Source organism: Epinephelus moara, chromosome 3, assembly GCF_006386435.1.
Source record: "Epinephelus moara isolate mb chromosome 3, YSFRI_EMoa_1.0, whole genome shotgun sequence".
Taxonomy (NCBI): Eukaryota; Metazoa; Chordata; class Actinopteri; order Perciformes; family Serranidae; genus Epinephelus; species Epinephelus moara.
In genome coordinates, this window is record NC_065508.1 from 27,302,169 (window position 1) to 27,330,095 (window position 27,927).

The 27,927-nt window shown below is 41.4% G+C and overlaps 1 protein-coding gene across 1 annotated transcript in view; it reads left to right on the top strand.

The window, feature by feature from the left end:
• The window catches only part of vps37d (VPS37D subunit of ESCRT-I), a 59,555-nt gene that overhangs the window by 11,662 nt on the left and 19,966 nt on the right, over positions 1 to 27,927 (top strand). The window contains exons 2-3 of the mRNA XM_050039129.1: positions 1,390 to 1,561; positions 27,294 to 27,376. Of these exons, the coding sequence (XP_049895086.1) occupies positions 1,390 to 1,561; positions 27,294 to 27,376 (255 nt within the window). The remainder of the gene's footprint in view (positions 1 to 1,389; positions 1,562 to 27,293; positions 27,377 to 27,927) is intronic.

Genomic DNA, 27,927 nt, shown 5'->3' on the forward strand with positions numbered 1-27,927 from the left:
CTAACTTATGGTTTAGCCCTCTGCTAACTGGAATGGAGATGAAATTATTTGATTGTGCGTCTCTTCTAGACTTTAGAAATGTTATCGTGCGAGTGAAATTAGTCATTTTTCAGGGGTTGTGATGAGGGCTGGACAATATGAAGATATTATATTGTTATTAAGATACAAGATATATTGTCTTAGATCTTTGATATATATTGGTGATATTATATGGTGATAATGGTGTTTTTTTCCCCTGCATTTTAAAGGCTGCATTACAGTTAAGTGATGTAAATTTATCAACTTACCAGACTTTTCTATTTGTTTTAACGCTTGCCCTAACCCACTTAGTCATTATCCACAATATTGACGATTATTGATCAAAAATCTCATTGTGTTAATATTTTTCTTAAACAACAACAACAACAACAACAACAACAACAACAACAGAAGTCATCCATAAAACTTTGTAGCATCAGACGGGATATTTGGTCAGAAATGTTATGTTCGTTCTTGTTTTCCAGTCCTAGCATTAATGAAATGCTTTTTAGGAGATTTAAAGATATCAAGATATATATCGTGTATAGAGCCGAAAAATATCAAGATATAATTTTCAGGACATTGTTGTGACACCCAAAGAAATGTTTCCACTGATTTACAGTCGTCTTTTTCACAACAAAAGTCTATGGGAAAAGTCTTTTCGGGCCCAGTGTCATCACGTGACGGACTCAGAAGTTGTAATTCTACGTTAAATTAGCTTTAAAGCCCAGCACTGTTCCTGTGGGCTTGGCCTTCTCTCACAGGGTCCGCCATGTTGCTCTACAATAGCCCAGAACGGACAAACCAAACACTGGCTTTAGATGGGGCCATTTGTGTTTTTGCGTTGGCCACTGTAGTTCTACTACATGCTTTGTACTCTCACTCACAAACTCACCGTTGGATGCTGCCAAATCCTACAAACTGGACCCTGAAATGTTTGATCCAACATCAAAATACTTGCAGATTTATCTTCTGTGCATCGACTTATCGTTGAAGCTCTAATATAAATCAAAAATAGTGAATGTAACCAGAGCAAAGAAAATGCACATCTTCCAGGGAAACTCCAGATTGAAAAGAGGAAGTTAAGTGAACACACACACAGTTTGTAAAATTAAAGAAAACGCTATATTTCCTATGAAAACACAGAACATTATTGAATAAAAGTGTATGGATATTACATAAAAACATATTGACACCCATAAGAGTCAACATATATACTTCAAAATAAAATCTCTGCCTAATCCACTTGTGTTTTACACAATTTCATAATATTCTGTACATAATTCAGAGCAGCAGCATACGCACAACTACACAGCTCTGTCACGCACGATAGACTTATCTTGCATTTGTTGACTTTGTACTTCTGTTCAGTTTCAGGACCTTCAAGTAGACAGAGAGATACTGCAGACGACCAATCGGAGCTTGGCCGAGGAGAGCCTCGCCCGACGACCCCGCCTTTATAACGGCAAACTCCAACTGGCGGAGAAATACCGGGAACTGTCCAACCTGGCAACCACATGCTGGGAAAAACAGAGTCAGCTTGGTGAGTTTGACCCACCGCTGAAGAGACAAAGAGGAGGAGGGGGGGTTGGGGTAGGGTGGTGAGGGGGGTGTTTCTGGTTTCATATAGGGTGCCAGTGGACGATCACTGTCGAGACATAAGTCAAGGGGAGTGTGGTTGTGATGACAAGGTCGCTGGTTCAGATTCCAGCACTGGATGGGTAAATATGGCCTCGCTAAGTCAAAGTGTAGCACTGAAGAGCTGCATCCTCAAAGCCATTTTTCTTGCGATAGGACCTTTTTTTTTTTTCTGTATGACCTTAAACAGCAGACCGTTGTCGTGGTCCTTATTTACTTAAACGACCGCAGAGCTCTCATAAGGTTTTATGTAGACTTCAGTGAAAACAAACCAAAAGAAGACATCGCAGAAAACTGAAGAAAAGGTTGCGTCCCAACCACTTTAGTTTAAAGCTAATTATACACAAGCTCCCACAGTGGCTCCTCATTGTCTTACCTTGTAATTGCCGTAGGACACACAGCCTTTACTGCACGCTTTAGGCGCATAGAAAGCAAAATTCAATCACTTCTGACTCGCTGTGACACTCTCGCTAGTGCGGAAAATAAGGGACGTTTCACATCACAGTACAGAAAAGCTTCAGAGCGTCAGTGAGACGAGCCTTCAACTGCTCACAGAAAGCCTCAGCATGACTGGAGTTTTGGTCATGGGAACGAAATGGAGCATATCAAATGCCAGCAGGAAGCTTGCAGCAGTTGTCAAGGAATTTGCGGGGTGAAAGGGGCCTTGTCTTTGTTTAGGCGAGTCATGCTTTTTGACGGGGCAGCTATAGGGCAGCACCAGAGGATGTCTTCTTAAGCCTAGGCCCTAAATTTTAAGCCTCATGGGCAAGCTTTAGAAATTCCTCACAGTGTACGGAGCCAAGCCAAGAGCAGGTGATAACATAAATCCTGCTGCATTAATTTCCAGAGGTAATGTCAACTGCTACTTATTTATGACAGTCGAGTGTAAGCTTTTATGGAGCGGGCCCAGTTCTTAGTTTACTGTGATGAAGAGATGTTGCCAGATTTTGTGCAACAGCCTCAGCTGCCGGCCAGTGATGGAAGTTGGGTGGAATGTTAAACTTCCTGTCAATGTGTGTGCACATTACGCAGATGCTGTCCCACCTCCCCAGCGAAGCAGGATGGGTGGGGGTCCGTCCTTCCTCTGCAAAACATCTGATTCTCATTTGTTGCAACAAGGGAAGAAAAAAGGAAAAAAGATGAATGAGGAGGGTTTCTTTTGAGGCGAGCAATCGCAGCAGAGACAAACTGTGGAGTGGATCAAGGCAGACAGCTGCATTGTTTAATACATCCTGCTGTTCGGAGGATGGGGATCTGTGACCAGAGAAAGCTGGCAGAGTGTGGAGTTGAGACCTTGAGTGTTTCTCTGGAGTGTTTCTACAGACAGTTTCTCACAACCATTATTGGCATCTATGTCCGTCTGCTTGTTTGTGCTGTTAGCCGAGTTGCCAGTCATCGACACTGACTTTTAAACCGAGCGGTTGTCCAATCGGGCAAGTGGAAAAATAAATGTATCGCTGAAGTGGAGTTATTTTTGCTCAGGATAATTTTCAGAGACATTTTTTTTAATATTTAAGAGAGGTGCTCCGGGCGCATAGTGGGTATAAACAGCACAGGATTTTTCTGCCACAGTCCCAGGTGTGCAGGCAACAAAAGCACTTTAGTGTTTGGGAAAAGATAATTTTGGTTAAATTTTAATAATGTTTGTGAAGTTTAATGTTTAATGAAATAAACATGTTTAGTTTTGTGCTTCAAGCCACTGTTGAACTTAACAATATCAAACCAAGACCATGATCTTTTCCTAAACCTTTACTAAAAGCTTCAAGTGCTTCAACATAACTAAAAAAATGTTTAATAATGTTTTAGTTGTTATTTTATTGCAAGAGGATATTGTAGAGAAAAGAAACAGAGGTTGTCAGTGAACCTTTTGCAGATATGTTATGTTTGAACATTTTATTACTTCTTTCAAAAGTAAAATAAATCACTATGAAACACTAACTGATAAAAGGCAGCATTATGTATGGTTTTTATTTTGTCTTGAGGACTATTTTTTATATTAATGGATAATGGGTCAAATGTTGACAGCATCAGATCACTTTGAGATATTTTCGGCAAAGCCACAGTGCTATTTATAACATCAGCACACAGTGTCAAATATGGTGTCACTAACTATGAATCAAAGAGTCGATGTTTCCCTTTACAGTTACACAATTAGAAATCCACGTTTAAACAGTTAACAGCACCAATAATTCAGGTGACGGCAGCTTCAGTCGACCAGAATGCACTGGAGCCGCAACACTGAGTAATAGTTTTTTGTTTTTTTTTTAGTCAGAGACATGTTCACAGTTGTGGGCAAGTGTTAATCGGTTAAACACAGAGAATATTTTTGACCATTGCACATCTGTCCATAGGTCTATTTTGCTTCTCTTCAGTTCATTGCACTGTGCACCACCCATGTCTTTGGTGATTACCGCTAATAGCAGTGGACAGCGTTGTTGTTGGAACATTGTGCCTACCCACCGGTCTCCCCCCAGGTCACCCCAGTGAGTAAGGGTGCTTTCACACCTGCCCTGTTTGGTTCGGTTCAATCTAACTCAGGTTCGTTTGCCCCCTCTGTGCGGTTCATTTGGGCAGGTGTGAACACAGCAATCACACTCAGGTGCACACCAAAACAACTGTACCGAGACCTTCTTGAAGAGGTGGTCTCAGTCCGGTTACAAACGAACTCTGGTGCGGTTCGTTTGTGGTAAGAACGTGTTCTGACCTGGATCTGAACCAGCTGCAGTCACATGACACATTGTTTGGGTTAAACATGAGCATGTTACAGTCCTGGAGGATTATTAATGTGCACCTCCTCCTGTACTGCCTTAATATGCACATTCAGCACATCCAATGCATCAAAACATTGTTTTCTAGTTGGAGCTGCGCCTCGTTTTCAAACTGTATGGTTTGACTAAAATGAACAATGACAGCAATATAGTCCAGTATGGCCAGCGCTAAAATCAACCTGCGTAGTTGTCCCTCCATTGTGACATTAGAAAGTGTCACATTTATCTTGCAAGTGTACTCTTCTTCTTCGTTTGGTTTACTTCCTGGATTTTTCCTACATGGAAATTCTGACCAATCAAGAGCAGCTTTCTCACACAAGGCATTTGATCTGGTCCGCTTGTTAATGCTGCCGTGAGAACATGAACCAACTCTAGGCAATTATACTTTGTAACCAAATTAGCCCCTGATTCAGACCAAAGCAAGACAACTCTAGGTCTGAAAGCACCCTAAGTAGCTCAGTTTTGAGGCACAAAACCTCTTTAGCATTGTTAACTATGTCAGCTCTGTTAGCATCTTTAGCAGCCTTAGCACAGCTTGTGGTGCTAACATAGTTAACAATGCTAAAGTGTTTTTTTTGGCACCCAGTAGCTCAGTGATTAGAGTGGGCGTCCCAATTCAAAAAGGTATTGTCCTTGCCACAACGGCTGTGGGTTCAATTCCAGCCAGCAGCCCTTTGGGAGGGATGGATGATTTATCTCTTTCCTGTTGTGATTAAGCACCATAAAAATCTGATATTTGATTTCAACATCAGGTTGAATTTTAGAGGGAAATAAATCATGGAAAAGATGGAAATAATGCATGACTTTGACAATTTTGTAACAACTCCAGCACTATTTGTCAGCTGTGTTAGCACAACAGCCGCATGTTTGGCTCCTGGCATCAGTTTAGTCAGACCATTGTAGGTAGACTGTAGCGGATTGTTTGATGCCATTGAATGTTTTCAGCTGTTCAACTTCTCCAGTCTGACAAATGGCTAGACTGCATCTCCTTCTTCTTTTACCTCCTGTAATCCATCTGCTAATCCATGTTTTTCCATTAAAAGATCACAAAAAAGATGCTCTTGTGGCAAAAAAATATATGAAATATAATATTAAACTAAACTATTGCCCACCGACCACACAGTAAATCTTCCACACACCCACAAGATCAGCACAAGAAGAGGTCAACCTCTGAACATCAGTCTACAGGACTGTACTTGCTCTGTCTTATTTTCATACTTGAATTTGTGATGTTGGGTGTGGTCATCAAAAAGGGATTATGGGCTTGTTTGTTGCCATACTAAGTGAATGTGAACTGTGAGACAAGGCTTTTATACTCACTTCCTCTGGGAGCCCAGCTGACTGTTTTGTAGCTGGAGAACAAGTAACCACGATTTTTATTTGGGACTTTCCATATTCAGAGAGAATAAAAGCATTATATTCACTTGTGGGTTTTAGGGATGTAAAAGATCTGAATATGTCTTCGTCTCTCGCAGCTTTGTGTTGTAGATATTTTAGATATTTATGAGGTGTTTTGCTGTCAGGTCAGATGCAGTGTTACTGTGGGTGTTGCTCACAGTCGGTAGCAGGTAAAGCTGTCAGACAAAGCACAGGGGTAAAGTTCCTGTCTGACACCTCAAAAACTTGATGGTTTGATACCTGGCAGAGGTACTTTCGTTTTGAATGTCACTCAAACATCTTTGGCTATGTTTGTCACCTCTCCCTGCTGTTGCTTTGAGGACTGAATGCTTTAAAAAAAAATTGAATTGTGATTTTTCTGACCAATATTGTGACTGTAATTTTAATTGTGATTATTTTTTACGAATTAAACTACAGGCCTGAATTTGTGGTTAACAGTATTAAACAAAGAGTCTGTTGTGACGTTATCTGAATTAGATAGAGGTAGAAAAGTCAACCTTTGAATAAATTAAAAAAAGAGAAGAAAACTTATTACCAAAAAAAGGCATGAATAAACCAGGTCCAGACACTCAAGATGGTTTGAAAAATAAAAAAAGGCCTTTATTTCAGCTAGAAACATTAAAAATACACCAACACTGTCGACTTGCACTTTCCTCAGGGTGCGCCTTCCATGAGCACTGTTGGTTTGAGGGACACCAGTAACGCTCCTGCTACCTTTTTCTTCTCTAAACAGATAAATTGATAAATTTAAACAGACACCCAGAGTTTCCCATACATTGATTTATTTAATGTTATTTTAGAGTTGCCTGCAGCCAATCCATTGGCAAGAATTAGAAGCAAGCCACCCTGCGGACTCTTTGCCTCACTTCCCACCACTGTGGACTGCTTCCCTGGGTGGAGAGCAGGCACCAGCTCCAGAGACGGAGCTTCTGTCAGCGGTTGTAGCAACTTCACTTTGGCAAGCTCAAACCGTTCAGCGCTGGATGTCACAGCGGGCTGGTGGCCAGGTCTAACCTGTGTAACAGCAGCAACAGAAAGTTTGCTGATCCGGCGGGGAGTCTGGACGGGGTCCGTCTCTATAGCTACTGCCCGCTCTCCTCATTACATGACGTTAAAGAAAATTGATTTATTGTGTTCGTCCGACTAAAACCAGACTTTAAAAATACATGTAAAAATGATAGTCCGACTGAAATCACTAACACACCCTGATAATGCGATTGGGAGTCAAATTACTCCAGCATGTATACAGTCAATCAGACCCAAACTGGCCGAGGCGCTCTGAGCATACTCCACAGTTTCTTTCCCGGGCATTGACCCGGAAGTCGAATAGGACTAGATGCGTAACAGCAGAAGAACCCGGTAACAACATGGTGAAATTTATATCCAGAGCTGTGACTTTTTAGACTGACAAAATTTACAGAGCTGTAAAGTGTCCACCATGGTACCAGTTTGCCGCTAGCTAACCGTAGCTAACTTGTTCGTTGATTGTTCTGTAACGTTATAGGTCAACCAGAAAAAGGTCCAATGTTAACAAGCTGAAAGATGGCATAACTCCATCATATCAGAGTCAGACATGCTTCTGTCACTAAATTGATTCCCCTCCCGAGCTTGTATACTGGGACAAGGACAGTAGTCCAGTTAAATGTCCTAGTCGAGCTGTAACTGTAGCTGTGAGCCTTTACCTCCGGTTAGCAGAAGGCTAAACTATTAACAGCATTTTCTCTTCACCTCTGAAACACTTCACTGATATAGACATGTGTTTTGTTTATTGTCAGACTCTCATTTAAACTCTCTTTTTGATAAGTCCGTCGCCCATTTTTGGGTTGCTTTGCAGTGTAGGCAATTGTTGCCAATGCCGGAATAGCAACTTTCTCTGCAGGATTCTCCACCATTGATTCAGGCTTTCACCGAAGGGACATTCACACTCATCTGCATTTGTAGAACAGCCAGTAGGAACGTCCCCTCTCTGACATGATCTGTGATTGGCCAAAGTCTCCATCAAGGGCTAGATTTTCTAAAACCTAAAAACAGAACGAAGAGAAGGTGCAGACGTCTGGTTTTCTCTCAGTACACTTGAATTACAATATGCTCAAAGTTCATTGTGGGATTTTTGCCAATTGAAACCAAAATTAAACTGCCTCCCGAGCTTTAACATTATTCCGAAAAGGGCGTGTGTATTATGGCGATGTGGCAGTGTATATTAGTCAGTCACAACAGCTTTACAGTTTCGAACTTATGGTATTAATGACAAATTGCTGGTAAGTCATGTCTGACAATGTTTTTGACAGCTCTGCAGTGTAGCTGCGTGAGCTAACGTTAGCTTCTCAGGCTGAATCCTGGAGGTCCAGATTCAAAGCTTTTAATATGATCGGCTTAAAATGATGATATGATGTGTGTAATGAATATTAACAGGAGACTCTGTCTGCCAACTGTCTGTTGTTTAGACAACCCAATGAGCAGCCTGCTAGCTAACCTCGCTGAAACTGACGTTAGGCAATCACCCAGCTTGTTGTGTATGTAGAAAAAGATTTGAAACTTTGGTGGTGTTTTTGAAGATTACCCAGCTCACTGCTTATGTTGTCTAACCATCTTTTGACAAGTGTAAATAGTTAAAACTAGCAAGTGATGAGTGTATTAACTAAAACACTTCACAGAATAAATGTTATTTAGCAGCACCTGAATAAATACAGCCACGGCTCATTATCATGAGATGCTAGAGGCTGCTAGAAAATATTGAAAAGTTGTGTTTTCAGAGTTTGACTGAAGCCATCTGGTGATATTAAGTTACGTCTACTATGTTTACAGACTCAGGTTTGGTTACCAAATACAACAACTGTCACCATTAAAATTCACAGTTGCCGGCTCAAACCGTCGCTTCTCTACAGCTCGCTGAGACGCTATTAATCATGTAAGTTGTAATTAAAATCTTGGCTCTTCCCATTTGAACTCCTTCACTTTAAAAACAATTAATCACTGCTGCACCAGTGCTATTCCTACTGGGTTGTCAGGGCACCTGCACAGTGGGGATTTAATTTGGGGGGACAGAGTGAAACTCCCACACAGCCCTCTCTGGACCAACAGTAGAGTTAGCAGTGACATGGATGAAAGTGCTTTCCAAATGGGAATAAAAACAGGGAAAAATCCTTGAAATAGATCAAATATAAAGCTGTCAGAGGAGCTCTTCCGCTTGTAGAAACATGAGTTCTGGCATCAGACAGTCTGTTTTAAAGCCAGAATTAATCCCCTGAGCTGTATTGACCATGGCTGAACCGGTGAAGGAAAGATCATCAACCCACAACTCAAACAACAGAAGGAAAAAAGATGTCATAGTGCTGATCACACTGTTTGATTGACAGGACACACCGCAGTCGTGAACAGATGGTGGAAAAAATACGCACCGTTGTGATATTGTGATTGCAAACGTTATTTCCGTCTCAGCAGAGCATGGTGGCTCGGATTCCTGAATGAACTTGAAAATAGCAAAGTGTTACTCTCAGTTTGTTTCACACAAAGCTGCGAAGCTGTTATCACACTTGTGTTGGATGCAGCACAAAGCCTCTCAGGTTGCTGTGCGGTGACGCTGTGTTAGCAGAGGACAAACACAAGGCTGGAGTGCTGCAGGGGTGTAATTCACTGCTGACTCGCTGGCTAATTTTCAAGCCTGGGATACATCCATGCCCTGCAAGGCCCCATCTGTAATACCATGACCTATTTGTGTATAATCAGCAGCAGAACGCTTGCCCGGCATGTTTAACTGCACTTATTTACTTGATTTCTCGTAACTGTACAGCACAGTAGAGTGAGCAGCTTTTTATGTATTCATCATATCGACTGATGGCATCTGCATGTTTGTGTTGTTTCCAGCTGACACTCCATGAGTCAGTCGCATTGATATCTAGTAGCCTTTGACCCGAGACGATGCCAGCAGCAGTTCAGGCATGAAACGTGGAAATGTGTTGTGCTTAAAGTCAACAATGGAAGCTGTAAGCAGAGCCATTGTGCACTGATATTTTACTGACATTTCTGTTTTGTTTTTTGTCACATACAGTAAATCAGTCCACTCGCTGATTTGCATTTTACCAGACATTTTCACACTAGCTCACAGAAGTCTCCCTTTCTCATGTCAGAGTTGTCTCCATGATAAATGAGCAGCTTTGCCTTCCACAGATTGGATTGCCCGCTGTACGAGAAACATCAATGAGCTGCAATAATGGATTAAAATGTAAATAAACTGTTTAGAGAAATGCTCTGCAGCCAGTAGGTGTGTTTAATTAGGCATAAAAGAATAACATTTAATGTGATTAACGCAGGAACATTGATGTGTGAATTAAAATGGGTGATTCCTACAGTATGTGTTGTCCACAGCTGATTTGTACCGAGTGAAAAGTTTCTCTTTCAGTTCATTTAATCCCTGCAGCCAGCTGAACACAACGGAGCAGATATGGTGATGAGTCTGCAGCCTCTGATTTGTCACAGTGTAGTGCCGTTACACACGACCGGCCACAGTGTTTACTTGATTAAATTACATGCAAATCACACCAAACTGCTACAGAATAACCACACACACAGTATCCTGCCAGTTTGTGAGGAAGACATCGGATTAGGAGCTCGCCACGCGCTGTGTTTTATCCTTGAAATGCATTACTGTGCAAATGCTGTTGTATCACATCAGTTACGATTCAATGTTTACGACGTAAAAGACAGTAGAATTATGACTGACATAGTTTCGGATTGATGCGATCATTTAACGGCTTCAACAAACCATTTTTTTTCATTATACTAATTAAGCATCTGCCCCTGGCTGCAGATCTGTGGTGTTGTGTGCTCATGTTGTGCTGCTCTGCACAATCCAGACAACAACATGATTTCCTGGAGAAGCCGTTTCTTAATTTTGATGAGTCTTGTTGTTATACCTTGCTGTGATTAGCACAGCTGGTTCAGAGGTATGAGACCAGTGAGGTGGCTGGCTGAGAGTGTATCACCACACCCTCCTGTCTGCTGAATATTCAACTCCAGCAGCCTTTTTACACTTTAAACCTGTTTACACCGGGTATTAGCATGTGTCTAGGGTGTCTCATTTATAAAACAGTGCGTAGGATCCATACTAAAAATGTATGTACAGACAAAAGCCAAAAATGGCATGCGCCAAAAATATTTGATAGTTTCTACAATCAGTCTTCCACCTCACTATCTGCATCACCAATTTCCCATCTCTAAAATTTTTGTAAGTGTGGGTTAAAGTTTCTTCCATCAAGTCTGCTTACGCCTCTTTCAGGCCTATTTTTGTGCATACGCAGTGCTCATTTATGAGACCCCAGATCTTTTCACATCAGTGGCGTGTCAAGGGACTATATTCAACTTATCTTGCATTGTAACATGCATTATGACAACGTAATAAGGTGTATGTTTGTTTATAAATGAAGTGGAGGAGCCTACAAGTGTTTTGTTTAGTTTGTCTCAGAGGCTGCAGAGGGACTCCGCAGCTCCGCTCAGCTGTCTGCTGCTGCTGCGAGAGATCAAATTTCATTGGGGGCGGGGAAAAGTGCGAGGGAGTCAGCAGTCATTCAGTTTGTTGCCCAAACCAAAGATACTGGATTACTACTGTACTATACAGTATATACTATACTGAACTATTACTACTATTATCACTGGTTTATCCACTGTCTTCGCCCTAACGTTTTGGTGTCCTTCTGCTTCTTCTTCTTCTTCTTCTTCTTGTGTAACCTTGTGTGTATTGGCGGTTAATACAGCATTACCACCACCTAGTGGATTGGAAGCGCATTACACATATAATGGGCTTTTATTGGGAAAAATAGCTCAAATGCGACCCCCAGTGGTAAAATTAGGTATATAATTTGATATATCGGTTCGGTTAGATATTTGGCTTTCAAACCGGTTGGAAAATTTTCAAACCAGCACAAGCCTAATATCCAGTGACATCAGCTGAGTAGGCGGTCCTTCAGTTTGCTGCTGAAAAAAGGTGCCCACATGCGGCCCAGACCATCTCCACACGAGGTCTAAACAATCACATCTCGAGACACGAGGAAGCATTTGATGCATTTACACCTGTACTTAGGAGATGTCCACTTGTGATCCTGTCACCCAAGACACATTTTAAAGAAGTAGTTTGGATTTTTTGAAGTGGGATTGTATGGGGTACTTATCCATAGTCAGTATCTTACATTCAGTCGATTTAAGTCGGCACACTCCAGTTTAGAGAAGCAGGCTGCAGTCCGACACAAAAGCTAAACACTGTACTGATATTGAATAGTCAACAACAAAATGTATTTTACTACCTAAAAATATCCGTATCAGTTTAAGTGTACACTATGTTCAGAATATTTTCACCACTTTACCTTTCCTTCAGATGGGGAAGCTGTTGACAGCTTCAGTTCCCATCTATGCTCTCGCCAAAGCCACCAGACTCCATTGAGAAATACAGTAATTTTAGCCTCCTGAACATGAGAGCAGCTAGTCTGCCTCTGCCTTGATCAGTTAGTGTGTGTTATTTTGTGACTTTGGTGAATCTGAACTAACCATTTTAAATGTCAAAGTCACACAGTAAAACAAACTAACTCATCAAGGCAGCAGTATACCAACAGCTCCTGTGTTCGGCAATGTTAAATTGCTGTTTTTCCTAATGGAATCTGGCTTTGAAGAGAGCTTCAGTTCTCTGTCGGAAACCACTGTCTGACGGCAAGGTGAAGAGATAAAAATATTCCAAATATAGTGCACGCTTAAACTGATATTGATTTTTTTAGGTGGCTAAAATACTTTTGTTGCTGACCCCATCAACAGCAGTAGATTGCTTTCATGTCAGACTCCAGCCCGCTTCTCCAGACTGATCCAAGTGACATTTACTGTTTGTAATTAACTGTCTAAAAGTACCACATACAACCACAATTTAAAAACTCTGAATTATCCCTTTAATACCATATGTAAATAGGGCCTTTGTGCTGCTTGGACCTACACAAACCAAAACAGCCTTTCTTCCCGTTTGCAAGATTAAAATGGAGGCCTGTGTCTTTTGTGTGCCTTTGTTGTCTCCAAACAACAAATTGCACAAATGTGAATAACAATGCGAACTTCCCCAGTCTCTCCTTGGAGGCATTGCACTTTGTTGTACACATGAAAAGTGACAGAAGTAGTTGTTTGAAGAATGAGCTTGAGAGAAATGTTCAGACGCTGCCTACGGTACACCTCTACACAGCTGGCCATTGTTAAGCTCAACTGTTTCAGAAAGTTAAAATAATCCCAGCAGGTTTACTGAGGCTTTAAGTCTACCCCATAATCCATGACAGGAAACTAACCCTCACCTTTGACAGTAGTATTGGGTTGTGGTTTCATTTTCTACAGAGCGTGTTTAGGGACCAGATCGCAGCAGAAACATGAAACAGGTGAATTATCTCTGCACTGAGGTCTCAGTGTTTACTGGAGGTCTCCGCTAGCTTTAGCCCGGTCTATTGACATGTTGACACCGGCTGTTTGCTGAGAGGTTGTTTCTCAGCCCACGCAGTGACACTTACTGTCACATCGATCAGTGTTACCACGATTCCTCCAAGCACACGATGTAGGTTTGGACTCAGATCACTGCAGAAGATTTTAATGCTGACTCAAACCCTGACCTCACCGGACATCTTGACAGTCGGGGCTTCAGGGTTACTGGTGCCTGACGGACAATCTGGTTACTTCGTTGTGGGAACAGGCTCTTAAACTTTTAATGGCTCCACACCTGTTGGAGCCCAACAGCACGATTTTTGAAACGTATTTGATTTGTTTGAGCCAGTCAGGAACGAGCTGTGACTCAGTCCAGGACTGAAATATGAGACCAATGGAGGTTTAGATTCTTAAGGGAAAAGAAAGGCTCCCCCTGGGTCTGCAGCGGCCTGTACTGCAGAGCAGTGTGAACGTGAGGAGGGATCTCTCTGCTGTAAAATCTGGGGACCAAAACATGTCCAGAAGTACACTGCGTACTGACTGACACAAAAACAACTGCTCGACTGAGGGGGTCCCCAACTGATGATTTGAATCTTCAACTTTACAAGAGGCAGCGTTTAAAAACTGTACATTAGAGGATATATCTAATCCCTCTTATGCAAACACTGGCACTGCAACTAATGATTATGTTCATTATTCATTAATCCATCCATTATTCTTTGTAAGACAGGCTGGAAAATAGTGAAAAATGTCCATCACCATTTCCCACAGCCCAAGCTGACGTCTTTAGATATCTTGTTTTATCAGACCAACCACCCAAAATCCAAAGATGTTTAATTTACTTGATATAAAACCAAAAAACATGGTGAATCTTCACATTTGCTGTGGATCCAGTTTAATATTTTTTTGATCGATAAATGGCCCAAGTAATTTCTCTAGGGCTGCAATCAGGGGGTGGGAATCACCAGAGGCTCCAGGATATGATATTAAATCATGAGTCTGAAGTCATGATACAATATTGTGATTTAAATGTTTTTGTGATTTACATATATTGAGATTAATCACATTTTTTGAACTGCTAATTATGTCCCCAAAGGAAAACTTTGTCAACATCTGTTTTATCTGATAAGATAAGAAAGTTTACAGTCTGTTCATCTCGATTCAGTCATTCTTTACTGGAGCAAAATGTATAGAGTGGACAGAAAAAGCAATTGATTTAATTATTCTGGTCGGCTACAAAAGTTTAATTTGTATTTGCAATATAAGTAATTTTATATAATGTGTATAAAATTATATAACATCTGTGTATCCATGCAAAATATGGCAATACTATACTGTATCCATTTTTATTTATTTTTTGATCAGTTGTTTTTGAGATTAATTTATAAATCATTTTGGTTTAACAATATCCAAAAATAGTGAACAGTTTCCGTCACAATTCCCCAGAGTCTGAACTGACGTCTTTGAACGTCTTGTTTTGTCTGACAAACCGTAAAACATCCAGAGATATTCCAACCCAATCACCAGAAAAAAATGTTTGCATCGCACATTTCTGCAAACCATGGATACGTTACATGTGTACGTTTTTTGGGATACGTTAAAACTTAAAACGATACAATATGATATTGATTCTTTGGACAACAATACGATATTTTCCAAAATTACAAAGTCTGCCACAATAAGATTTCGATTTAATGTGATCGATTTGAGACAATATCATCTGCCCATTTAACAAAGTCTGTCACAGAAGAAGCTGCCACCCCTTTCTTTTTTACTTTTTGCCATAAAAGATAAAAACATAATTGAAACAGAGCAGCTAATGTTGCTGTAGTGCGTCGTGTTTTGTCTTGTAACGACATTATTAACACATGGCATGTGCTTTGTCTGTTGACACATATATTCTCCGTAATCCAAAATATTTCCATACTGCTGATTTATTCCAGAGTAAATAACGTTTTCCTCATTGCCTCCTTCTTGGCTGCTTGGTGTCTGCCTGCTGCTGTTTGACAGTGACACAGACTTTCAAAATAAAGGCGTAACCTAAATATGGTAATATGGATCGATGTTTTCACATTGCATCAATGATACTGGATCATAGATCATTGAATTGATATTTTGATCCAGATCAATGGATCTTTACACCCCTAGTTATGGTTGGGTAAAGGTAATGTTTGGGCTTTAAACACCCATGTTTGGTAGCATAAAAGTTGCTGGAAAAACAATGACTGGTTGGTGAAAAACATGCAGGTTCGGTGCTGTAGGGAAATGTGGCGAGGTGCTGCTGTTTGTTGATCTTCAACAGTTGTCTGCAGCACTGCAGCTTGGCAGCTGTCTCGTTCAGGTGTCGTGCCATCCACCATCCCCTTCACCTGGCGATGACAAAATCAGCTCATATACTACGTCACTTTAGAAATGTTGATGCTACATGTATGAAATGTACAAATGTAGCTTATCAGTGGTTTGCAGAAACATACAAAACAAATGTTTTCTTCTGGTGACTGAGCTGCATATTGAGTTTTAATCATAGAAGAAAGAAAGAAAACCAGTTAAACATTTACATTTGAGAAGCTGTAACCAGTCAGTTTTTGTCTCTTTTGCTTAATTAATCACTTAAACAATTAATCAGATTAAAATCCCAGCTAATTCATTTTCTTTTGATGGCCTAATTGATAAATTAATAATAGATTTTCTACACTAATCAACCAAGTCATGTCAGCACTAGTTAATATGCAGTTACAGCGTGATGTGGTTTGCCTTTTTAATAATGTTGTATCAAAACACAGTAAATTGCACTGTGCCTCCATCAAGTCAGAAATTTCCCCTGATGACCACTCTGGTCCTCGGCAAGGTATCTCAGTTTTCGCCTGAAATTAGCTGCAGATATAATTGTCCCCAGTGGAAAAATAATCACACAGTGTTGTTTGTTCCATCCAAAAGTTTACTTAGGTGGCATGTAATGACCAGAAGGGCTTAAAACTTTTAGCCTTGCTGAAGAATAAAATGAGAAAATATGTAATCCCTCCACCATCAACTATTTTCTTCATTATTAAATTGATAATTTAATCACTAAAATGTTAAAAATGTGAAAAATACCAGTCACAGTATCTCAAGGAGGCATCCAAGGAGATGTCCAACCAACAATCCAAAACCCAAAGATATTCAACTTACAGTAATACACAACTTAGCAGGATATCATCACTTTGGAGTGTTGTGGAAATTCTCTGCTGCTGGTGAATAATGAAATAGAGACTTCTGCCGGCCGACAAGGTTTTTATTTTCTTTGCAAAGAAAAGGTCAATCAGCACACGAGCAGTCAGAATGAAGAAAGACCCCGAGCATAGGAAAGCCTAAACATTTATACCTGAGGAACGCCTCTTACGGGGTGTTTCACATCCTTCCGTCTGCGGCAGGGAGCGGCGCCCCTACCCACTGTTTTCACACTCTATCGTCTGCCACAAGTATTGGCTCCGACCCCCTAGGATGTGTTTCACACTTGGCGTATCCTGCAGGATTTTGTATCTAGGTGTGAGGTTAAGAGGTGTAGACATTTGAAGTATTTGAAAACACAAAGAATACACAAAGAAAATGAAATTACAATTACAGGAGGAGTTAGTCAAGGGGTCAGCAACCTGCCTGCAGGAGAGTTTTTTTGGAAATGTGCCCTGTTATTCACATGCCAAATTACTTCTGTCATGGACATTGTTAGCACAGCATAAGCACCCCGCAAAGACCCACTGTACTCTGCCTCTGATGTGCTAGTACTCGTTGCCTCCTTCGCAGAATGTGGGTGGGAAAAACAGTGACGCTTCTGGAGCGGGCTCGCTAGACAATGGCAGGCATGCTAGCTAAGATAGCTAAAATAAAGGTTAGGTAATTCTCTGAGTTTGGTTGGGTTGGGAGTGAGTTACTGACCCAAGTGCAGGAGTTCAAGTATGTTGGGGTCTTGTTCACGAGTGAGGGTAGAATGGAGCATGGGATGGATCGGCAGTTTGGTGCGGTGTCTGCAGTGATGCGGACGCTGCAATGAAGCTTTCAATTTTCTGGTCCATCTATGTTCCAACCCTCACCTATGGTCATGAGCTCTAGGTAGTGATCAAAAGAACGAGACTGCGGATACAAGGGGCCAAAATGAGTTTCCTCTGGAGGGTGGCTGGGCTCAGCCTTAGAGATAGCGTAAGGAGCTCGGACATCTGGTGGGACCTTGGAGTAGACCTGCTGCGCCTTCATGTGGAAAGGGGTCAATTGAGGTGGTTCGGGCATCTGATCAGGATCCTCCAAGATGCCTCTTGTTGGAGGTGTTCCGGGCATGTCCCACTGGTAGGAGGCCCTGGGGTAGACCCAGAACATGCTGGAGGGATTATATATCTCATCTGGCCTGGGAACGCCTTAGGGTCCCACAAGAGGACAAGAGGAGCTGCAAAGCTTTGCTGGGGACAGGGATGTCTGGAATACTTTGCTCAGCCTGCTGCCCCCGCGACCTGGCTTCGACTAAGTGGTTGAAAATGGATGGATGGATGGATGGATGGAATTCTGGCCCTCAAGGACAGAAGAGTGAGATTTTGTGTTTCAGAAGGGCCATGCTGTGCATACTTTGCCTTGAAAAAATTGTTTGCCCAACGTCAAGTGTTAAACACGAGAAAACTCCAAGGACAACCCTGCAAATAGGCTGTGTCCAGGTATGAGAAGCATGAAACAGCCTCAAAGTCTTTGCCACAACTGAAACAATCACACTACCAAAATTGCATTCTTATGTGTGGAAAGTAATTTACTGATGGCGAACACATCTGCAGCTCGGGGGTTTTGTTTCATAGCTTACTAAACAATGAGACAATAAAATCAAGAATAAAAGACATTCCCATGTCAGCCAGAAGTATTGAATGATGCATTTAAAAAATGGCAGAAAAGGTGAGAGACAGCTTGTTTGAAAGGAGCCACAGTGTTTAGCATCACACTTAATGAGGGCGTGGATGTCAATGACATACCATGTTTGCCACTCCATAGCAAGATACTGTGATATGACTAGATCAGGGTGGAGCTCTGCTGCCCAAAACCAATGCCTTAAACGACAAAAGGTAAGGACATGCCCTAAGTTTTTATGGAGCACTTCGAGAAGCGAGGGATTGACATTATAGCACACTGATAGGAAGAAAATTTAAAAATGCCAAAAAGGTTGCCGACCCCTGAGACAGACTTATGGAATATTTGGCATTTTCTTTAAGAGAATTACTTTAAATGATAAATAAATTATCAAAATAGTTGCTAATCTATAAAAGCTGCAAGTTAATTGCTGAGATAACTGTAAATGTCCCCGTTGAGGGACGTATAAAGGATAATCTTATCTGAACACTAACCCTAACCACATGAACATGATGATCAGATAGTTTGTAAATTAGCGTTCAGGTTCCACAAACTTATTTGAAAGAGGAACAGTAAAATTACTACCCAAACTGTCGGTTTTAAAGACCCAGTGAAGTGAAAAATACATCTTCCCAGTTTCAATCCTGTGTCCCTGTGATCATTTATCTCCTGTTATATGTGAAATAAATGTTAGAAAAAAACATTAGTATCAGGAGTATTTTTACATCAAAATCCCTGTCTTCTTTTCTCTTTCTGTAAAACGGTTTGAAATGTTTGATGACTCATGCTGCACTCAGGGGCGTTTACAAAAGTTCATCCAATCAAATGAGACTTTGGGGGACTAGCTAACCCACTTCACAGTTTGTGGGTTGAGTAACTTACAAAGCAACATCAAGAGAAAGATAGGATGAGAGTGTTTGGAGATCAGTGGGCAAAACCTTTGTTGTCATTTCCAAAACAGTTTGTCTGAGGTCTAATAATTCATCTCTTCCTTGTCTTGCTCCTGATTGAAGATTAAGGCAGGGGTGTGTGGAGCCGACAGTCCGCTGCAGCTCCATATCGCACAGAACTATAAGCCCAGTTCAGACCAATGATTCATGACAAGACAAAATCTTTTTAGAACGTTGCAGAGAATCGTTGCAGTGGTCTGAGCTCGACTCAAGCCAGCTGATTGTGTCACCTGTGACTCAGCTGACCAAATCGCTGGCGGCTGTTCTTAGAATGTAAAGCACCTCATTTGTTTCAACAGCCAGTCAGCTTGTAGTAAAGTCCGCCGGTCAAGTCAACATGACCGCAGCAGGTGCTCTGTCCCCACTGAGCCCTCTGTTTCCGTCCTCACAGTGTGCCAGTGTTGGACGGTGGGTCACTGTTGCTGCTCACTGTGCTTATGTGCTTAAGCTGCAAATCAGAGCAGAAGTACAGAGAGTTGTTGCATAGAGATGATACACCATGTCATCTAGTTGCATTGGTGTGAACTGGCAGGTTTTTAACATGCTGCAGAATGGCACATTGCAAGTAGTTGCCTGTTTCAACTTTTCTCGTCACGAATCTTTTGGTTTGAACTGGGTTTGAAGTGGACTCCGTTTTTTGATAGTTCAATCAGATTCAAAGGACTTGCTTTCAAGCCCTTTTGAAACAGTATGCCGCTCAAATACTCACTGGGAAATATGTCACGGCACAGAAGCTGAAGATGCTCTCAGTTCTGTTTCCATTACTTTGAACATCCATTGCAGTTTACAGACTGACTCTCTTGTTCAACTTTGACCTGACAGACATTGTCACATTTAAGTCATGTTGGAATTACTGTAATTAGAACTTTCCAGATTGTACACACTGTCCACGTCAGCATCTGACGGCTCCAATATAATTAACCTGGATCTTTACACTACAAAGTGCCTAAAAATGAAAGCAGACATGCACCCCTTAATACTCAGATCGCGCTATAGGTCCGCTATAAAGTCCCGTCCTCATGCTGCCTTTGGATTTTTACACAGAACCAAACAACGGCGGCATCATTCTGCTCCAGTGTGTGAATTTAGACAGCATGCCAGTATTGCGGAATCAGTAAAGGCATGACAGGCGTGACATGTAAGTGTTATGTATTGACAGTATAAGTTTGTCCCTCCAGAGATACCGTTACGCCCTCCAGTGTTATGTGTAGCAACTGGTACACTGTCCTGCTCTGATGGTTACACTAAGTACATGCCTGTGGGTAAGTTCTACCTGGTCTCCTGTTTCCTCATTAATATTTGTAACCCTAAATAAGCATTGCTGCAACAGTGTCGGCCTGTAGTGTCACATATACATGTCGGCAGTGCTCTATGAACAATAATATGGCAATAACAATCATTTACCGTCCCTGTTATATGGTGGCTGATCTCGCCCTCTGCTCAGTGGGTAAGGAGCCCCCAGACCTCATTGTTTTTACAATTTGTGGACATTTTCAGCCGCTGTTCGTCTTCGAGTTAGCTGCTAACTGCTATCAGCTACTTTTTAAATCTCCCGCAGTGAGTCGTACTCATAATACGTCATCAGTTGGGACGTCAGTGGCTTAGTGGATAGAGCAGGCGCCCCATGTATAAGGCTGTTGCCGCAGCGGCCAGTGTTTGACTCCAGCCTGTGGCCCTTTGCTGCATGTCACTCCCTCTCTCTATCTCTCCCTCTTTCACGCTTGACTGTCCTATCAATTAAAGTCTAAAAAATGCCCCGAAATATATCTTTAAAAAATAAAATAAAATACGTCATCAGCTTGTCACACCTGTGCCAATTATGATCCCGTTTCAGCGCTGTTACTACCTCCAATGCTGGCATAAAGTTGAGACGACTCTGCCCCTCCATTCTGGGATTGTACATTTTATACAGCGCAGTGAGGCGGCATCACAACATTAAATTCCTGCCTTGGAGAGGCAGCATCATACAACCAGTTGTCAGACGACATTAACATTGTAGACGTTAAATTATCAGTTAATTGAGTTATTGTTCAGCTTTAGTCATGTTGTTGTAAATGTCTGGTTTGAAGTATTTACCCAAAGCCAGTTGCTTTTAGGGAAACATTACGCAGAGATAAAGTTCAGCTGCAGCCAACAGACCAGCAGTGTGACAGCTTTGACACCTCATCATCTCATGTCTGCTCCGAGGCGAAACGTGCTACTCCGTCACCAACACCATTCACTCGTGAGAGCAGCACTATACGCTACACTGGCCTCCAGGTCCACACACCACCACTCCGTCACTCTCCACCTCCTCAAATGTAGGTCACATACAGCTGCTGTAGGAGTATTTGTTTGCCTGGCTGTCACCTCTCATTACACCCCCATCTCCCCACATCTGCTGCACGGGGTCATGAACGAGGCTGCTCCTTAATGCATGCTTGCTTTTTACTACGCGATGTTCACACAATGATGACCAAAGCGCTTATGTGGAGCAATCGATTATTAATGCTATAGAAAGCAGAACGTGCTGTGAGGTTTGTTGAGGCCATAATGTTCTCTGCTCACAGACCTTTGTCTTGTTAAACGGAATTTATCACCTTTAAAGATCTTCGTGAATGATTTGGCTGCCAAGCTGCATTACCTCAGTGACAAGCAGGGAGCATTTAAAGAGAAGCTGGAATTACAACTGCCTGCACACAATGTCCATTTTCTCTCTTAACTGTGGAGATTTCCCCCAGAGGCTTTGAGTTATTAGCGTCATTACGGTGACCTTTATTTGCCCCTTAGTTTCCACTGAACCCAGTCTGACTTGTGGGGGTTAGCGGGTCTGTCAGAGCATCTCTGGGAGGGACAAGACGCACTTTACAGTCAGCTGGGTCAGGCCTGTTCATAATGATGACCGACCGCGACCCCCAGGAGGTGAACACATGCTGCGTGTGGCTGCACTTGTACATTTTTATCAGGCAAGCTGCAGCCATTACTGCCTGTATCTGTTGGTAGTCATTTAGACGTGGCATTAGTAGAGCCTCCTGTATGTAAGCAAGCGTAATTTTGTTTTATTTTTGTATGATAAAGGAAGCAAATCTCAAACTTGCGCCCTGTTTTTATAAGATAAGTAGTCTGCAGTCCATTGCAATCCATTTTGCAAGGGAGTTAGTCGGTCCAGGTAGACTTAAGTGGGATTTCTAGTTGTGTGGCAGACCCTACGCACGTAGCCTACGCCGTTGTTAGCATACTTGTGCGGTGGTGTGTCTGTAAGAAAAAACCTCCAAAACACTAGTTGGCGGCACAGGTTCCTGTTAAGTAGTGTAAAGTTTAGTTGATTCAAAACACACATTAAACACACATTAAACATGGCCTAATAGAGACAATTTCCACAAAGTCCACAAATCAGCTTCATTATAACTTGCAGCATTCACAAACACTTGTCTTTATCTGGACACATTTTCCCCACAAATACAACATGCTATGGCATTTTGCATTGTATAAATTAGCCTAGCGATAAGTGGAGATTTCCTCTGCTCATATGAAGCCAGGATAAATCACACACAAGCCTTAAAATGCTGTTTTTGTGGAGGCTTTATTGTCTTCAAAGTTTATTGTTTCTTATCTGTAAAATTAAAGTAAATAAAAGCTTTGTTTCCATTGAGGGAAATGGTTTCAGCTTACAAACATAGACAGGAGGTCTGCGTTGCCACAACGTGCTGTTACATATCTGGGGAGGTGCACGTCAGGCTACGAAATGGAGCCTTCGCTGTAACTACAGTGTTGATACAGCGCAGAAGTATAAAGTCCGCATTACTCAGTTTGTGTCTAAACACCTGGTCGATTGTGGCTGTAGGAGGCTGCGCTAGCTTGGACCTCCGGGTTTGCTGCTTAATGCTTTGTGCTGAGGTAATATTTCAGGCTTTTAGTACTCCGATGGAGTGAAAATTCCTTACTGCTGAAATGACAGATAACAGTGCTCCTATCTACAGTTCCATCAGGACTTTTTTTAATGTAAATGTTCCATTCAAGGCACATAGAACTAAAATAAGAATAGAAATGAAAACAGAAGCTATATGAGAGCAATTTAAGAAAAGAGCCTGTATGTATTTATATTTTGGCAAATTGGCACCATTAAAAGTGTGCCGAATGAACTGTTAGTAGTTCCTGTCTGCAGTGTACCCACAAATGTACAGACAACTATCACTGGGTTTACTTTGAAACTTAAAAACATGATGATTCTTAGGCAAGGTCTGTAGTTTTTTCTGTGATTTCTGAGCAAGTTTATCGATGATTAATGGCAATGGACATCAGAGATGATATCCTTGGGAAGTGAGAGTCACACAGAATCTAAAGATATGTACATCAGGTCTGTAAAGATTTCACTGAGCTGACTCTGAGAAGGACTACGAATTCAATGGGTATTGTGGCAGTCAGACGTTTATGGTTTTTTTAGTACCTTAACAGCCTCCATGAGCTTCATCTCTCCCTTACAATTTGAAAATTATTAGAAAATTGTTGTTCAAGATGCGGGTCATTGGCTGTCCTCAGAAATGACCCAGGGTGGGGGAGCCCTTCTGTGCAGAGTTTGGATGTTCTCCCTGTGTCAGCGTGGGTTTTCTCCAGGTACTCCATCTTCCCCCCACAATCCAAAGACATGCAGGTTAACTGGTGACTCTAAATTGTCCGTACTGTAGGTGTGAATTTGAGTGTGAATGGTTCTCTGTCTCAAACTGTGCTTCTCTAACAAGCATCTGTCAAGTTAGAAATGACAACTTGTAGGAAGCTACTGGTTGAATGGCAACTAGTAGCACCTCACAGTAGTTGCAGGAATTTCGTTCTGTCATCAATGCTAGTGCTGTTAGCTGAAGTTAGTCATCTCAGCGGAACTCTCCCTCTGCAGCTCTTAATCATATGCTGGCTCTCTAAATTGGCACTTAGTCATCAAAACTTTGAGCACCCCTGGAGTAGAGTGATGACAGGAAATGAAATCCTGCATTAAGAGATGGAAAGCAACATGGACAAAATGTGGCTCGTGGTCGGCATCTCAGCCCTGAGGCCAGATCTTAAGATTTTCATTATCAGCAAAAGTTTGTTTTAATTTAACTTAAGTCATGTCCTCAGGAAATATCCTTAAACCTAATAAATTTTTAAGGCTCTGAGTCACAATTTTGTAGTTCTTGGCCACCATACATTTTGGAAATAACTAGAGCTGCACAATAAATCGATTAGTTGTCAACTGTTAAATTAATTGCCAACTTGTGAGTATTTTGTAAGATTATAAGTCAAACGTCTGTGATTCCAGCTTCTGGTTTCTTTCCTCCTCTGTAACAGTAAACTGAATATCTTTTGTCTTGGACAGAACAGTCTTGGGCTTTGGGACATTTTTGATGTCCCAAAGCTAGATTAGATTAATCAACAATGAAAATAATTGGCATTTGCAGCCCTAGTAATAACAACACTGGTCATTGTAACAGCTGGGGTTTGGGAACATGGTCATAATCTAAAGACAATCAGACAGGTTTTAAAGAGGACTTATTCTGCTCATTTTCAGGTTCATTCTTGTATTTTGGGTTTCTACTAGAACATGTTTACATGCTTTAATGGGGAAAAAAAAGCTTTATTTCCCTCATACTGTCTGTGCTGGAACATAATAATAATAATAATAATAATAATACTACATATTAATAATAATACACTGTCTGAAAAGCTAGTGCCTGTCTCTTAAAGCCCCCCTCCCAAAAAAAGCTTTGTCTGCTCTGATTAATCAAGGTTTCCAGGTCTTCCATATCTCGCCCAAGGCTATTTAACGAGGACTGGGGACACAGTCTTGACCCCATGGGAGCTATGGTGTATGACACATGTGCACTGTAACTGGAGCTCCAATGTTGGAGGGTAACAATAGATGAGGCTAGAAAAAAAAGGATGGCGTTCACTCAGGTGATCTTTGGATGCACTTTTTTTCAGCCTCCTAAGGTGCGCTCAGTCTGACCTACCTTTCTGGGTAGACTACGCTTGAGTGGATGGTGTCCAATACACATTTCAACGTTTTATAAAGAAAGCATTTGTTTATGGCCTCTTATTTAGGACCTTTTTTAATAATGATAATGATAATTGCAGTATTTTAATTCTCACCCAAATCTTTGTTTTTCATATAAAACATATTTTGACGTAAGGCCGTCTGCGGATGTCTCTGTAAGATGAATCAGTCTTGTTCTATGATAGTGCGCCAGGTAGTAAATCTTTTGGCAGGTGCAGACCAGATTTCACTGCACATGTGTTGTACCCCAATATGGGGTGGGCGATATGGCCCTGAAATAATATCACAATATTTCAGGTCACGATATAGTAAAAAAAACAAAAAACTTCATTATTAATTTAAGAACATAGAATTGCAACAAAATATTCAGTAAAAACTAAAATGATTTCTTATTTCTTTAGTTTGTGAACAACAACAGTAACTCAGAGTGAGATTCAGATTCTGTTACAATATTAATAGTTCAACAAAATAAAATCTACCACAAATTACACATTTAAACAGCTCCCAAATACAAAAAATGTCCCCTGGGATCTATATATATAAATTGAACAGCCACCTGAACCTTTACGCTCTGCCATTTCTCCTCTAATCATGTTATGTTATGTTACCACAACTATCGCACAGTCACACATATGGAGTTTTTTGTTGAGCTGCGAGCGTCACGTAGGTTTACATTACCAAAGGTTTATGACAAAATCACTTGACGACACAGACTCCTGTGTGCGCACGGCGAGAGACGAGAGGGAGAGACGCTGTGCTGCTGCCAGAGGAGCCGCTGAATGAGTTCCCTCTGAGCGGTAAGTCACTAAAAGAGAACATTCAGGACGCCACAGTTTATTCCACATTACTGAAGCTGCTCCTCTTTTTGGAACCACCGCAGAGTAGGTAATAATTTCACTTTCAGCCATGCTTGTTGTTGCTGTGGGTAACAGTATGATGTCAATATGTCAACAAGTCTCATGATGTGAATTTTTCATATGATTTTAAAAATGATATCAGTATTATAGTAAATGAGATGATATGGCACAGCCCTAACCCCAGTGATATGACATGATTCAACACTGTGACTTGCAGCCGGGGAATGACCCTATTAATGAAGTATAGTGTCACTTTTTACCGTTAAAAATCTAATCACTAATAAAAGCTTTGAAACACAACTGCACAAGTTCCAGCAGGACTTTGATCTGAAATTGCAGAGAAATTTACAACATCAGCAACCAAGCTTACATATTTCCCTGACGTTAGCTTGTAGCTTCATTTAGCATGTAAGCTATGTAATGTGCCTGGAGCAGATGACCATGGAAAGAAATCAGGCACGCTATGACATAATGTTGCACCCAGAGTAGCAAAAATGTACAGAGTCAAATCCAGAACAGTCTGAAGCCTGAGCTTTACTTTTTCATGCTTGTTATTTGAAGCTTTGGCCACGTTTAATATGAACATCTTTCGTTTCAACACTATATATAAGACACAAAATACCGAAAAGCACAATAGGTCCCCTTTAAATAAACCCCCAGGCTAGTCAAATTTCTATGGAGGAGGAGACATTGTTTGTTGCAAGCATCCGTGACTGAGCATTCAGTATTCATCAGCGTCTCCTGACAGTTTGCTGACCGAATGCATTACAATGACAAACAATATCTTCTCAGTCATCATGTTACTGCTCTGCGTTCCTGAGATAATGTTGATATGAGCTGGTTTGAACGTTCTGTGGCAGATTATACTTGATGCAGTTGCCATCATCTTTTTTTTAAGGTTCCCTGCATTTTTCATTGTATTGACATGAACATAAATAATTCAAAGATGGTATCTGTGTTTGCACATGAACACTGAGCTCTCAGGCATTCCTGTCGAGGTTCAACGTTAAAAAGAGCCTGGATAATTATTTGTTTGTTGAAGCTTTATAGATTTATTGACGGCAAAAATGAGACTCTGGGCTGGGTTTGAGTTTCGTGGTCAAACCAAACTAAGACCAGCTTCCCAAAATAGCTCAAAGTTTAATATTTACAGCCCCTGTTTTCCCTTTTTTCTGGCCAGCAACTGTCCACCCCATCACCACCATCTCCTCGTCAGCACATACCCTCAAGGCTCTTTGTGATTTGGAAAATAATTTTCTCTGCTGCGGTTTCTTGGTTACTGGATTTTTCTTCCAGCTCCAGTGAAGTCATACCTCATCTTCCTCTCTTCTCATGCATCAGTGATGTGTCTTTGTCGTTGCAGAGGCTCATGTCCAGAAGCACAGCCTGCAGACGGCGCAGAACCTCCTGCAGGAAGAGGTGGCACGTGCTGAGGAGCATTCAGAGGTAAAAGGCTCTTTTCCTCACCACAGTCTTTCATCAGTTTTGCAGCACAGTTGTGGATGATTCTTGAAAAGCCTGCAGTGTAGCTGACAGCCCTCCCACTTATGTGAAATCTGATCTATAAAGACGTGAGGCATATACATACAGTGAACAGTCCAGCAACATCTGAGAGTGACTAAACCCACTCCCACTATGGCAGCCTCCACATACTGTACACTTGCTTTGCCAGTCCTGCATTCATACTATAGAGTTTTAAGGACAGCTACCTATCTACCATTTACTGCATCCTTTTACTAAATGTTTATTTCTCTTGGGGCTACTGTACCACTAAATATTGAAAAAGGTTCTTAAATGATTTTGCATGGAAGTCCATTTTTCTGACCCTGGGAAACCTAGAGGAAGAAACAATGAAAACATGGCCATGTTTTAGATGGATATGGACGTGATATAACCCATCCTAGCATGTCACTGCTCCATCCAAGTGGGACAATAAACTATACCATATAGTATAAAATAATATTGAAACTGTAGGAATGTCTTAATAATACAAATCC